We start from the raw sequence: 15,335 nt of genomic DNA, 5'->3' as shown, positions 1-15,335 counted from the left end.
ATCAAGTGACCATATATTCACTGATGCATTTTTGGACTCTTATTCCATTCCATTGATATATTTGTGGGCACTGACACCAACACCACACTGTCTTTATGCAGCTTTATGTGTCTTAAAGTCAAGTAGTGTAAGTCCTCCAATTGTGTTTTCCTTTTATAAATTGTATTAACTCTTTTCTTTGCGTTTCCATGTAGACTTAAACTCATCAATTTAAACAGGAAAACACAAGCCTTCAATATTTTTGACTGAGATACATAATTTGATATGAGGACAAGTGACAACAATATTGGGTTTTGAGATCCATGAACATGTTATATTTCTGCATTTATTTGGGTCTTTAAAAATGTTTTCCAGCAGTGTTTTATAACTTTCCGTATACATGTCTTACATATATTTTGTTAAATGTATCTCTAAATATTTTTACATTGTTATATTATTAAAAATTTTCCATTTCAAATTTTTTAATTGCTGGAAATACAACTGATGTTTGTATTTTGTGACCTTACTACACTCCTTTATTAATTCTAGTAGCTTTTTTTTAAAAAAAAGATAATGTTTTCTACTTAATCATCTGTAAATAAAACCATTTTACTTCTTTACTATCTGCATACTTTTCTTGTTTTATTGGACTGGCTAGTCTAATATACAATTTTGCACTTACTGAAATCCACTGCAATACCGTATGGCAATGGTGAGAGCAGCCATCCTTGCCTTCTTCCCAAACAGTGGTAAGGCATTCAGTCTTTCACCATCAAGTATGGTGAAAGCTCTTATAGATAACTTTTTCAGATTAAATAAATTCCTTTTTATTCCTATATTGTTCTCTTAAAAAATCATGAACGGGTGTTGAATTTTGTTGAATACCTTTTTCCTGCATCTATTGAGATAATCATTTATTTTTAAGATCATTAATATGATAAATTACACAAATTAGTTTTCAATTGTTAAATCAACCTTTCATTCTTGAGACTAATCCTATTTGATCATAATATATCCTTTTAATATATTGCTGGATTTGATCTGCTAATACTTTCTTAAGGATTTTCCAGTCATAATTCATGAGAGATACCAGTCTATAGTTTTCTTATAATGTCTTTGTCTGGTTTTAGTGTTGGTATAACGCTGTTCTCAAAAAATGAGTTAAGCAATATTCTTTTCTATTTTCTTGAAGAGTAGGTAGGATTGGTATCATATCTTCCTTAAATATTTGATAGAATTCACAAAAGAGGCCATCGGGCCTGGGATTTCTTTGTAGGGAGGATTTTAACTACAAATTCAATTTCCTTTATACATACGAGACTATTCAGGTTTCCTGTTTCTTTTTCTTATGAAAACAGTTTTACTGATATTATTGCACACCATACAATTCAACTATTATGACCAAACAATAGCTCTTTCTGTGGATATAGCTGATGGACATTTGGGTTGTTCTTACCCTTTGGCTATTATGAATGCTATGAATACTCATGTGCAAGTTATCATGTGGACATTTCTGATGTATATGTTGCTGAGTCATATGGTGACTGTTTAACCTTTTACAAACCTCAGACTTTCCTCTTAAATAACGTTAGTAATTTGTCTTTCAAAAAATATGTCCATTTCATCTAAGTTGTTGTATTGGATGAATTGATTATCCTTTTATTCTAAGTTCTGTAGTGTTGTCCCCTGCCATTACTGATATCAGTAATTTGTGTCTTCTCTGTTCTTTGGTCAGTCTAGATAGTTTATCAATCTTACGTTTTCAAAGTGGCAGTTGCTTTGTTTGTTGTTTTGTCTTCAATCTTATTGGTTTCTGCTCTTTATTTTTTCCTTTTCAGCTTACTTTAGATTTAACTAGTTCTTGTTTTTCTAGTTTCTTAAGATGGAAACTTAAGATCTTTTATTTTTCCTCACATACACATTTAATGCTGTAAATTACCCTTTAAGCATGTTTAGCTGCTTGCTGTAGCTTTTGATATATTTTCATTTTCCTTCTGTTCAAAATATTCTCATTTCTCTTGCAACACCTTCTTAGACATGATTTAGAAACGTTTAATTTTCAGATTATTTATTTTCCAGGTATCAAGCTTCTTAAATATATTTTGACTTTTTTTTTTTTTTTGAGACTGAGTTTTGCTCTTGTCCAGGCTGGAGTGCAATGGCACGATCTCAGCTCACTGCAACCTCCCCCTCCTGGGTTCAAGCAATTCTTCTACCTCAGCATCCCAAGTAGCCATGCCCAGCTAATTTTTTGATCTCGGCTCACTGCAACCTCTGCCTCCCGGGTTCAAGTGATTCTCCTACCTCAGCTTTCCAAGCTGCCACGCCCAGCTAATTTTTTTTATTTTTAGTAGAGATAGGGTTTCACCATGTTGGTCAGCTGGTCTCAAACTCCAGACCTCAGGTGATCCACCCACCTCGGCTTCTCAAAGTGCTAGTATTCTGATTTATAACCCAAGATATGGTCATTTTGGTTAATTTTTTTTAAAAAGCACTTTATTGAGGTATGATTGACATACAAAAAAGCTGTACATATCTAAAGTATACAACTTGATGAGTTTGGAGATAAGTATCCACCCATGAACCCATCACAATGCCATAAACATATCTATCATGTCCAAAAGTTTCCTCTCAGCCTCTATTGTTTTGTGATTTAAAAACTTACATGTAAGATTTATCTGTAATATATACTTAAATTTTAAGTATATATTACAGTATTGTTAATTATAAGCACTTTGTTGTATAGTAGCATCAATCACAGTGCCTGATACATGGTAAGCTCTCAGTAAGTTTTGTATTTTTTTGAGACGGAGTTTCGCTCTTGTTGCCCAGGCTGGAGTACAACCTCCGCTTCCTGGGTTCAAGCAGTTCTCCTGCCTCAGCCTCCCAAGTAGCTGGGATTACAGGCATGTGCCACCATGCCCGGCTAATTTTGTATTTCTAGTAGAGGCGGGGCTTCTCCACGTTGGTCAGGCTGGTCTCGAACCCACGACCTCAGGTGATCCACCCGCCTCAGACTCCCAAAGTGCTGGGATTACAGGCGTGAGCCACCGTGCCCGGCCAGTGAGTTTTATTGTAATGAATGAACCCAATGCAACATTAGGCAAAAGTAAAGCTGTATTTTAAAAAATTGTCTATTAGAATGTTTTTGATCTTTTCATTATCAAAATATCGCAATGCTTTTCTTAGGAGCTCTTTAAACAGAGTTAATTTGAGTTTTTTAACCCCTATCCCAAGTTCTTAATGCAGAATTTTTGTCCTTTTAAATGCATACGTTAAATCTGACCTTTTTTTTTTTTTTTTTTTTTTTTGAGACGGAGTCTTACTTTGTTCCCCAGGCTGGAGTGCAGTGGCGCAATTTCTGCTCACGGCAAACACCGCCTCCAGGTTTCACGCCATTCTCCTGCCTCAGCCTCCCGAATAGCTGGGACTACAGGTGCCCACCACCGCGCCCAGCCAATTTTTTGTATTTTTAGTAGAGACGGGGTTTCACCGTGTTAGCCAGGATGGTCTCGATCTCCTGACCTCGTGATCCACCCACCCACCTCAGCCTCCCAATCCTGACCTCGTGATCCACCCACCTCGGCCTCCCAAAGTGCTGGGATTACAGGCGTGAGCCACCGCTTAAGCATTGTGATTCTTATAAATTTGCAAAGCTCTGGAGTTGGGCTACATGTTCAATTATTTCCCCCGTTTTTGTTTTGATCAATTACTTTGGTCCTAGATTACTTCTAATAGCTAAGTTATCTCACATCTGCTACGGGACACACCTTTCCTGTGGCGCTACCATGCCTCAGTGGAGATAATTAATTCTCTAAGCATGCTAATCATTTTTGTTCACTCTTAGATGTCTAAATAACCGTATGACACAATAATTATCATTTTGTTTGTAGTAATAGAACCAAAACTCAAAACTAATTTAAATAAGTCGTCTTCAAAATTCTGTAAAAATATGCCTCTCATCCCAACATAGTATCTCATGGGAATTGAAAAAAATGTTATGTTTATTTTCTACTAGAGTATTAAGCATCTCCAGGGAAGGGCCATACTCATCTTTTTAACTGTCAGCACTTATCTCTTATGAGTACATTCCATGACCAAATTTCACGTAAGGCAGTGTACTATGCCCTGCAAGTTACAAGGAGCACTTTTTTTTTTTTTTAATGTCAATGATTGGTGATAATCCACATTCTAAACTTGTCCCAGGGTACATTATATAGGCAAAACTTCCATTTGCTGTGAAGGGACTCTAGATAATTCCATGTAGGGAAAGAGGAAGAAAGGTTTGGCAAGAAAAGACCAAGCTAGTAGGTACTGAGCAGTTGTGGAAGTTACACTTGAAGGAGTTAGCAGTGTTGTAACTATTAGAAAGCAAGTAAGACAAAGAATCAGGAAACTTGCAGATAATTTTAACCAAGGTCATACAGATTTGCTTATGTGTAAAACAAACTGAATCAAGTCCCCAGAGGGAGGTCACTGCTAGTACATCATCTGGGGAAGAACTGTTAGTCAGAAACTAAAATGATGAAGGAAAGAATTTACTCTTTGGATCCTGATGCAAAAGGTCAAGTTGTGAAGTAGGTCACTCCTTTGTCTGATGATATGATCTCTAGCTAAGATGTCACCAGAGCTGAGCTAGTCTGTTTTTAAGCTGTAGAATGAAAAAGGCCATTTAGAATGAGATAAGCTACATGAGTCCAGGGACACAAGCTATGTATGATGGAATCAGAACCTCTACAATGTTAGGTTGGGCACAGTGGCTCACGCCTATAATCCCAGCACTTTGGGAGGCCGAGGTGGGAGGATCACCTGAGGTCAGAAGTTCGAGAAGAGGCCGGTCAACATGGTGAAACTCCGTCTCTACTAAAAATACAAAAAATAGCTGGGCATGGTGGTGCATGTCTGTAATCCAAGCTACTCAGGAGGCCGAGACAGGAGAATTGCTTGAATCTAGGTGGTGGAGATTGCAGTGAGCTGAGATTGCGCCACTGCACTCCATCCGGGGTGATAGAGAGACTCCGTCTCAAAAACAAAAAAAAAAAAAAGAAAAAAAAAGAACCTCTACAATGTTAGATTGTTTCTGCTTATAAATTCTGAACTTGTATCTGTTTTGCACTCCCTTTCCCACTTTTAAGTCTCAGTTCTCCTATGGGAATTAAGGCTTTTTGTTTGTACTGGAGCCAATGTTAGAGAAAACAAGTCAATGTAGGGAATTCAAAATTAAGGTAAAATCAAGATCCTTGAAGGAGCTGATTCATTTTAGTAAAGAGGATGACCTGCACTTAGACATGAATTCTGCTTAAACTGGAATTTTACTTACCTTTATTTAATGAGGTCACAGACATTTTTTGCCTTGCTCACTGCTGTATCCCTAGAGCTCAGAATAGTAGGCACCCAGTAAGTCTGTAGAAACAATGTACAACTTTTATATCCACTAAAGGAAGATCGTTTCTTACTTAGGAAGGTGGTAAGAATGAAGGAGGTTACAAAACTGTTTTAAAGGTGCTATAACAAAGCCCTCATCTTACTAAGAGAACTGGGATTTACTGTTTGTGTATTCAAATTTCACCTGCATAAGCAATTATACATATAGTACCTGACAGTTTTATTATACTTTAGGGGAAGAGATTGCTAGCGACAAGGATAATTCAAGATTGTTCAAATCTTTACAGAAGATTTTTGATACCAGCAAATGGTTTCTCAAAGATAAACTCGACAAGTTCAGTATGGACAAAGAAACAAAGAAAAGCATTATAATCAGATGTCTTACGAAAGCTACAGCGATTCAACATGTGCTTTAATTTATACTGCTTAGATCCTTTGAGTGCAGATGTCTTGAGTTTTTGAGGACAGTAAAACAAGTAAAACTGGGATGAAATTAAAGCTATGTGGCAAATTAGTTTAAGTCAGGAATATCTAATACAAAGTTTACAAACTCCAAAATAGTTCAGCCAATAGAGTAACTTCCCAAATGCTGGATTTAAGCTTTCATCACAAATTTAAAAAGGTAATAATTCTTCTAGATCTCAACTCTAGGCTGTTAACAAGTAGCAATTCCTTCATATTAACTTTCTGCTCCCAACTATTTCTGAATCAGATCTTGCTGCTATTTTTTCTTATTCTAGAAGCTACTGAGCAAGGAAAATACCTTGATTCATTCTAGATAGAAAACACTTTACTGGCCAGGCGCTGTGGCTCGCCTGTAATCCTAGCACTTTGGGAGGCTGCCCCAGGAGGATTGCCTAAGCTCAGGAGTTCGAGACCAGCCTGGGCAACACGGTGAAACCCGTCTCTACTAAAATACAAAAAATTAGCCAGGCGTGGTGGCGCGTGCCTTGTAGTCGCAGCTACTTGGGAGGCTGAGGCAGAATTGCTTGAATCTGGGAGGCGGAGTTTGCAGGGAGCCAAGATCGCGCCACTGCACTCCAGCCTGGGCCACAGAGCGAGACTCTGTCTCCAAAACAAAAACAAAAACATTTTACCTAAGAAATCAAATATCTTAAATTTTGGAGAACTGAAAAGGTTGAGAATTTCTGCCCCAGTAACAGATTGTTCTCTGACTTAATAATTCTCAATGTTCTACCAAGTTAACTACACACACATTAAGAAATCTGACTCAAGCCCTTTTTCCCATATGACTATGTTACTTGGCTGTATCATAAACTAGGACTAAGTTCCTACAGTTCAGTCTTGCAAGGGAGAACCAATTCAGGACACTGCCATAGCAAATATTTACTCCCTGAAAAATTTCTATAGGCTTACTGTTCCTATTTGTGACTGTAGTATCCAATTTCCCAGAAATATTCAAATCAGTGAGAACAGCATCAGGCTGAGACAGACTAGTCTAGTCTCCCCTCCCCACTGAAAACCCAACCACAAGAGCACAGCCTTTAGACCCACTATTTCTTTTATATCCTGAATAACTGTAAAGTGCAGTGCTTTATAACCCTCATTTAGAAAACTACTCCTTTTAGAGACTAATAAAACACAACCTAACCAAAACTACCCTGACCTTGGGAGTCAACAAAGCCCAGCATCTTCTCTGAGCAGTGATAGCCAGTCTCCTAGAGGGCCCAATAATATCCACCTCCCAGTATTCACATCCTTGTGTAGTCCCCTCCCACACTATACCAAGCTGATTCAATGGTTGGTCTGTGTGACTAATGGAATATGGCAGAAATAATGTCACCTGAGGCTACATCATAAAAAAGTATGGCTTCTGCTCACTTTCTTGTATCACCTGCTCTAGGGGAAGCCACATACCAGTTGTCCATCAAGCAACTTGTGTGTGATACCCACACAGTGAGGAACTGAAGCCCAAGAGCCACGTGAGCAAGACATCTTGAAAATGGCTCCTCTAGCCTTGTCAAGCTTCAAGATGGTACAGTCCTGGCTAATAGCTTGACTGCAACCTTCTGAGATCTCAAGACAGAACCACCCAGTTAAGCAGCTCCTAGATTCCTGATCCAGAACTGTGGAAGATAATACTTGTTTGTTGTTTTAAACTACAGTAATAACTAAGACACACTAGACAAGGATCACCCATTGCTTCTTAAATGAAAAAATCAAAAATCTAATTATAACAATTTTGACTAGAAATATTAAATACTGAATTAATTGTTAAAGAAAAAATCTTAAATTCATGTTTGATAAAAAGCTTAAAAGCCAATTCCCAACTCATTGAACTACTATACTCCTTCCTTACAAGGAAGAAAAACAAAACACCTGAATATGTTATCTGTAGCCAATAAACATTACTAATTAGATTGCAGCCTAAAGTGTCAAGTATTTCTAATAATTACATTAAAAATATAGCAGCAAGACAGTTCCTTGGATCTTACTTTTTCCCTCTCATTGGAACTAAATTGTAGATATTGGGCACTGTACCTAGCAAGTCACAGAAGATCTGAATTAGGATGCCTTAATTACACCTGGCCTATTTTAATGATTTTAAAATTAGATCTTAAATGTGAAAGTAAATAAAAGCAGTAAGGGGAAACACTACACAATGAGTATATACGGTTGCTGGCTGCAGAATTCAACAATATAGTTTTGACATTTACAGATATCACAGATCACTACCAGAACATCACATAAGTTTATTTCAGATGTAACAGCAATGTTAAAATTGACAAGTTTAATTCTTAACTGCACCAAGTAAACTTAGCCATTTAAGTATTTTTTAAGTTATTCCCTCCAAAAAACTGAGGGAGGTTTTCTTTTCCACCACCACACACCATGGTTTCCCAATAGTTCTCTTTTTGGAGGACTTTCAGTTGATGAGTAAACTGCTTTAGAGATATTTCAGAACTTCATTCCCCAAATGAAAGCTAATCTGGACAAACTATATATTGCATAGATTTCTCTACAGATTCTTTAAAACCTAAATGCAACTACCATACAGTGTAATTTTAACCTATTTGCCCCACAGTAAAAACTATCTGTCCTGAAAAATATGATGGATATATCCTGTGATTTTCCAGTTAACAGAATTGTTCTACTTCAAAGATAATTATTATCATATATCAAAATAACCAGCTCAACATAGGACATTAATTCAGTCTTTACTGACTTACAGGCATATGAACTTGTGCCCAGCTTTTTACCTCTTCCACATTCTCCTCCTCCTCCATAAGTGGATGGAATTATTTAACTAAGTTTGATGTAGGACAATTAACCCTTTACAAACACTTACAATTTAGGTTAAGTCACTGACTACCATGGAAAAAGAAACTCTATATATAATGATAGGGAGCCTACACACTCAATTCAAAATTTAATATTTTTTCCTCCTTAAATAACATGTACTTGTCATGAGGCAGCTATTCGGTTTTCAATAACCACATTTAGGGATACATTCATAGGACTGATTAGATAGTCCAGGTGAAATGGTTATAGGTTATAGAAATAGAGGCAGTGTCATCTCAGAAAACCATTTATGTATCAAAGTCTATTTTGATATCTGGGAAGTTTACAAAAAGGCTGCTGCATTCTTCAAACTAATTATGCCTTCTGTAACTCAAGCACTCTTCTCTTGCCAAGAGCAAGCTGAAGCTTATCCATGAAGATAAAGGTGCTTAACACTAAACTTTTCTTCTAAGCTTAGATTTGGATTGTTTAAGAAACGAATACCCCCAAAAAACCAGCAAGGTCTTTCTACATTTTTACCATCTTAAGATTAGAACCCTATAAACTCATTCATCAACTGTCTTCTTTTTCTGTATTATTCTTGGCACTCAAGATTGTTGAAGTCTACTGCACTTTGCACTTTCACATTCTCAAATAAAAACTTCAGGTTATAAAGTGTGCATAAACATTTTATAAAATAATTTTGTCATTTAACATATTTGGAAATGAGACTTTATACCACAATTTTACCTAAGAGGATAAATATGAATGAAACTTCCTTTTAAAGTCAAATGACAGAAAGCTCAAGCCCTGTGCATTATTTTAAAGTCTGAGAACATTTCTAAATAGTGGAGATGGGACTACAAAAGGAAAACATGAATATTTCAGATGTCTCCCATCTTACAAAGTTATTAACCTGTCAAAGCCACTCCCTATGTGCCGGAAAATGATCTGGCATAAACCAGTCCTCTCAGTGGAGGAGGTCACAGTGACAATTGTATTATTAACATTTTACACTTCTATTTTTCCAAGAATAGAAGCAATATGTTTAATAATTACCCCTGCCTCAAATCCTTAAACTCAATATCATAGGCACTGAGTATAAGCAAACCTGGGATGTCCTCTAACAGATATGCAATAGCACAGCTATGTTATTCTCAAAAATACTGTCTATTTTTTCCTATAAAATCAAATGCTCAGTGGCCACACTTTAAACAGCTGGCATTAGATGACATTAATTGAATTTATTGTGTCACAGCCCATCTAAGCCTCCTTTTAGGTATTTTTTAATATGTCCAAGAGAAAACACCTGCTTCAGGTTTATTTAGGGGTAGTGACCTATAAGGACATCAACTCAATTTTTAAGGTTAGACTATTGTTACGTTTACTGAAGAAAAAGGAACAGGGGAAAAAATTAAATCACAACACACCTCTTTAGGTCAGTTAAAGGCCATATCTCTAGCTGGGATATTAAAAAAAATTAATCTCACCAGCCCAAATTCTAAAAGTTAATGCCACTAGTAACAATCAACAGCAGGAAAAACAAACCTGCTAACAACCAGCCCACTCATTAGCAAAAAGCAGTTTAACTCAAATACTTAGACCAAAGTATAACACTAAACCAAACTGCCCCACCCACCAGCAAGAAGAGAAGGTATAATTGCTTAAAAATCAAAATAAGCTTAGTATTTCTTACAAGGATAACGATCTTCCAACTCCCGAGAGAGTGCTCAGAAGGACTAAAGGTGGAGTGAAGGCAATGTCTAGGGATTAGTATCCCAAAGTGTTTAAAAACCCAAAGTACCACAAACACACTCAACTTGTCTATGAATTAGAGAACAAGATATTGCTGCTGCTTCTTTTTGTCTTTTGAAAATACAATGCTTTGTAGGCTCTGCCCTTCAATGTGAAAGCAGGACATTAAATTTGAAATTATTTGACAATTAAATTTTTAGGATCATCTAGCTTTAACTGCAAAACTAAACAGATCTACCTTTTCCTTCCTTCAAACCACCTCACAAAAATAAGAGAAAACAATTCAAACATGATTTTTTTTTAAAGTCCTTGAAAGTATTAAAACTCTTAGAGAAAAGGAAAGGAAGAAGGAAAAACAAGAACAAGGAGGGAGAAAAGCTTTAAAAGAAAAGTGTTGGGGTGGGGGAGGAATCAATGGGCCTCTCTTTTATTTGGCGACAAGCAAGTGCAAGAAAGTTCATTTGTAATTTGTTCAGTTGTCTGTCTTTTGCACATCTGCATTCTGACCAGAAGGAACTTTGAGGTTTTTCTGCAGCACATGAGCATCTGCGGGCTCTATCCTCTTATAGTAGTTCTTCTTTGTCTCAATAATCTCAAAGCCAAACTTCCTGTAGAAGTCAATTGCCGACTCATTGCTGATCTGGACATGCCTGAGATATAAGAGAGTATCAGAAAAAAAATTAAAATTAAGGTTTCATCAAGTTTTAAGCATTCTCCACAGATAGCTCCAAATATTTGTTACATTCCCTTTACAATTACCAGTAATCAACAAAGGTTAGGCATGCTTACCTAAAACCTTTTGATGACAATTTTACACTTTTAATCTAATTTTTACATTTGTAAGACAGCTGGCTGAGACTAGAAGGCTCATAGGGTTTATTCTTCTAGTCAACAAAGGGAAAAGTACCACAGCTATCAAAATTTTTTCACTGTAAGAGGATAAATTATTAAAAGGCCCTATTAACACACAGAAAAAAATGATGAAAAGTAAAAAACTAAGGTCTCAAAACTTGTATATCTTCCTTCTGATTGATAAAAAACATGGTATGTTTTAAAAATTAAAAACGCAAGCTGTCTCAATTACTTCCCAAAATAACACTGTATAATTCAATCTCTCACATGGCCAAACTAAATTATGAACATCCATGGCTGTGATCTTAGTCATAACTCTTTATCTACAGCCTCTTGAGATTCAAGTATAATCTCAGCTAGGTAATCTCTGATTTTGATTATTAAACTCTACTACAAATGATCTACCACAATGTTCAAGGCTATCAACATAGCTTTGAACAAAACACACAAAGTTTTGCATGAGAAAAGTAGTATTAATAGTCCTGAATTCTGCAGGCCTGAGTTTTAATCCTGATTTCATCCCTGTGACTTTGGAGCTCTCATCCTAACATAATAAAGCAATGTGTTCTATCTCAGGTTCCTAATCTACTATTATTAATAAAACAAAACTAACAACTACTCGAATACTTTGTAACAACTACTTCCACAGTGTTTCCAAAGGCACAATAAGTGACCAGATTTTAAAGTTTCTAGTAAAGATTTCTCCTGCCAATTAAACCCCTTTGATAAGAACATTAAATATTATTTTACTTACAGATAAATGTTGTCAAAAGTACCATCTTTTTCACAGATGTTTAAGACATGATTTAACATTTTAGTTCCTGTTAATAAAACAAATAACACGTGACTTCATAAATCAACCTTTAAATTATGTATCTATCCACTTGCCATCTGAACTACTTATTGAGTCCTAAAAGAATTTATGAGGTATACACTAGATATCCTTATTTTCCAAAGTTGTGTTCTCGCTCTACAATAGCTACGTATGTTTAAAACTGTTAGCAGAAGACTAACCTTTTTAAACAAGCACTTCCGGGTAGAAGAAAAACAGAAAAAGCAGAAGGGGATGTAAACAGCAAATCTATGTAGGGCTTCCAATAGAATTATGTTAATAAACATTAGTTATTTTTCACCATATTTTACATAATTCAGTAACCCTTTCTCAGTATTCCTTAAAAAGACCCACATTAACTTACTAGGTCAGACACATTAATAAATAATATGTTTATGCTTCTCTGAAGAAGTAAAAAAAAAACCACAATTTTTTACCTATTCCTAGCCTTCGGTAAGGTGCCAGACATCCTAGTGTCATGATGTAAAGTCTCTTCTGATTCTGTGAATGATCCACCCTACAGCATACCGCACCTACAGCAATATCATTGAAATAGGCTGCCAAGGAAAATATAAAGATATAATGTTGAACAGACAGAATAACACATTTAATCTTTTTCCCTTTTAAAGGACTACATTGTTCCTATCAATATTAAATTTCATCAACTATTTCATGATTATCAATGACCGCAAAGCTCTTATGCCATCTTAGGAAGTTTAAGCCTCCTCTAGAGTATAGCTTAAAAAGTGAAAACACACAGGTATACACAAAGTAAGAACACTAAGCATTTCTTTTTAAATTCAACTATTTTATTCAACCGATTTCTCTGAGATTTTTCTCACAACCTAGACCACTCCCATTTCCTCACTTATAAAATAAGCAAACTAAATTAGTTAACTCTTTCTGCTCTATAAAAAACTAGGGTTCAAGAACAAAAAGAAAGAAAAGGGAGGACAAAAAAAAACTATATTATACCAAGTTTTGCTAGCTCGCCAACCTCCAGCACATCCTTGTAGAACTTGTCATTGTAGCTGACTGGAAAGATGACCTGATTCAATCTTTTCAACTGTTTAATATTGTGTGGTGTCACATCTCCCAGCTCGATCCGGCTACTGGAACAAATCAAAATGTACTCAATAAAACATAATTAGCCCCATTTGTTAATATGAACATATGAAAGGGGTACCAAGTCTTTTTTACATGATTGATAAATTCAACTCTTTCAGAGTTGATTTATAAGCAAATTATCATTTATAAGCAAATTTTGACAGTCATTCAATACAAATTCTACTCATAGCTTTCATACAATTACATATATTTAGGGACAAATATGGTACACAACAACTACTACAAAGGCCAGAATAACATTCTACAAGTGTCAAAATTTTCCTTGTAGTTCATAGTTCAGAAAAATTTAGATACACCTATTTCTGGTAAAATTACAGTTCCTTTGTCCAAGTATCTTACTTCTAGTAATTTATTCTAAGAAAACAATGGAAGTATGCAATACCATGCACATTCTATTCATTGAAAACCGTGGTCTATGAACTACCTACATCAGAGTCACAGACGTGATATGCAAAATTCACATTCCTGGACACACATACCCCATTTTCAGAACCAGAGTTGCTGGAAACAAAACAAAGGAATTCACATTTTGAAAATCACACCAGTATGAAAATTATCCATTAAGAAAGCAACAGGAGTGATATGGTTTGGCTGTGTCCCCATCCAAATTTCATCTTGTAGTTCCCATAATTCCCATGTTGTGAGAGGGACCCGGTGAATCACGGGGGCGGTTGCCCTCATGCTGTTCTCGTGATAGTGAGTTCTTACAAGATCTGATGGTTTTATAAGGAGCCTTTCCTTTGCTTCGCTCTCATTTCTCCTTCCTGCCAACATGTGAAGAATGATGTGTTTGCTTCCCCTTCCACCATGTTTATAGGTTTCCTGAGACCTCCCCATCCCTGCGGAACTGTGAGTCAATTAAACCTCTTTCCTTTATAAATTGCCCAGTCTTGGGTATGTCTTTATTAGCAGCGTGAGAAAGGACTAATAAAAGGAGCATTCCTAAGAAACCACTTGTAATCAAAACAATTGGTTCCATGGAAAAGATTAAAGCTAAAAAGTTTCAGTTCCAATTTCTAACAAAGTATCAAAGTTGTTTTGCCTGCAGAGCTGTAAACAAAGAATTTTTAATAGCTGAAGTGAACTTCACTACTGTTAAAGGCAGATCAAATGTGATAAGGCAAACCTGACAGCATTCTACAATTTTTTTGCTCCATCTGTATTATTTGCCCAAAAAGATGTTGTAGTATATTGTGTTTTGTAGAGAAAAAGCACATTTCAACTATATTTAACAACAGACTTTTGTTAACATATACAGAAACATGCTTGAAAGGATTTTAATTTGTAGTAGAAATTGTAATTTTAAAAACTGTATTTTGAAATGTTAAAATTTAGATTAAAAAGCAAAAAAAAAAAAAAAAAAAAAAAACCCAAACAGCTGGGCATGAAGGCCTGTAATCCCAGCACTTTGGGAGACTGAGGTGAGAGGATCCTTTGAGCCCTGGAGTTCAAGACCAGCCTGGGCATATAGCAAAACTTTATAAGAAATTTTTTTAAAAAAACTTAACCAGGTGTGGTGGCGTGCACCTATGGTCCCAGCTACTTAGAAGGCTGAAGTGAGAGGATTGCTTGAACCTGGAAGGTCGAGGCTGCAGTAAGCTATGATTGTGTACCACTGCATTCCAGCCTGGGTGACAGACTGTCTCAAAAACAAAACAAAAAACAGCAACAATCACAGATAAAAAAAGAAATTTCTAAATTTGATTTATCTGGATAGAGAGGAATATGATGTAATATTTTATCTTATAGTACAAAGTTCTCTAAGATATATTACTCTATAATGCCCAGTAATTCTACTTGCTAAGGAGTTAGAGGCAAAAACAAGAGACTTTTACCCCCTATTTAAGCAGTCTGTATGAAGAACACAAAAGACAGCATAAAGCATCCTTTCTGTCATACTTAGCAGTTTTGAAAGGCTTAGCTCATTTGGAACTTTAGCCTTCCTGCCTTGATTATTTCTTATACTACTAATCTGTATTATTTGTTGCAACCAATGATCTCTTCATGTCTTGTATGTCTTCCTAAAATCTGAACATAGTTCCTTAGCAACCACACAGATTAAATAAACAAACATGTTAGTAAAAGGGTAAGAGATTTATATATTTAAAAAACCCCTCAGCACCATAGGGAAGTTTAAAAAAATAAAAATAAAAAAATAGAG

General features: G+C 35.9%; 1 protein-coding gene across 2 annotated transcripts in view; it reads right to left on the bottom strand.

Annotated features, from left to right (window-relative positions):
* Nucleotides 1-8,058: 8,058 nt before the first annotated feature.
* The window catches only part of NAA50 (N-alpha-acetyltransferase 50, NatE catalytic subunit), a 33,458-nt gene continuing 26,181 nt past the window's right edge, over nucleotides 8,059-15,335 (bottom strand). Inside the window, exons 2-5 of one of the 2 annotated variants that reach the window (XM_009238499.4) lie at nucleotides 13,022-13,155; nucleotides 12,484-12,603; nucleotides 11,969-12,035; nucleotides 8,059-11,012 (exon numbers count right to left, since the gene is read on the bottom strand). In XM_009238499.4, coding sequence (XP_009236774.1) covers nucleotides 10,835-11,012; nucleotides 11,969-12,035; nucleotides 12,484-12,603; nucleotides 13,022-13,155 — 499 coding nt within the window. In that variant the 3' untranslated portion in view covers nucleotides 8,059-10,834. 2 annotated transcript variants of the gene reach the window in all.

The sequence above is a fragment of the Pongo abelii genome, chromosome 2 (genome assembly GCF_028885655.2).
Source record: "Pongo abelii isolate AG06213 chromosome 2, NHGRI_mPonAbe1-v2.0_pri, whole genome shotgun sequence".
NCBI lineage: Eukaryota > Metazoa > Chordata > Mammalia > Primates > Hominidae > Pongo > Pongo abelii.
The sequence above is the reverse complement of the archived record's forward strand: the minus strand, read 5'-3'. Positions and strand labels throughout refer to the sequence as shown.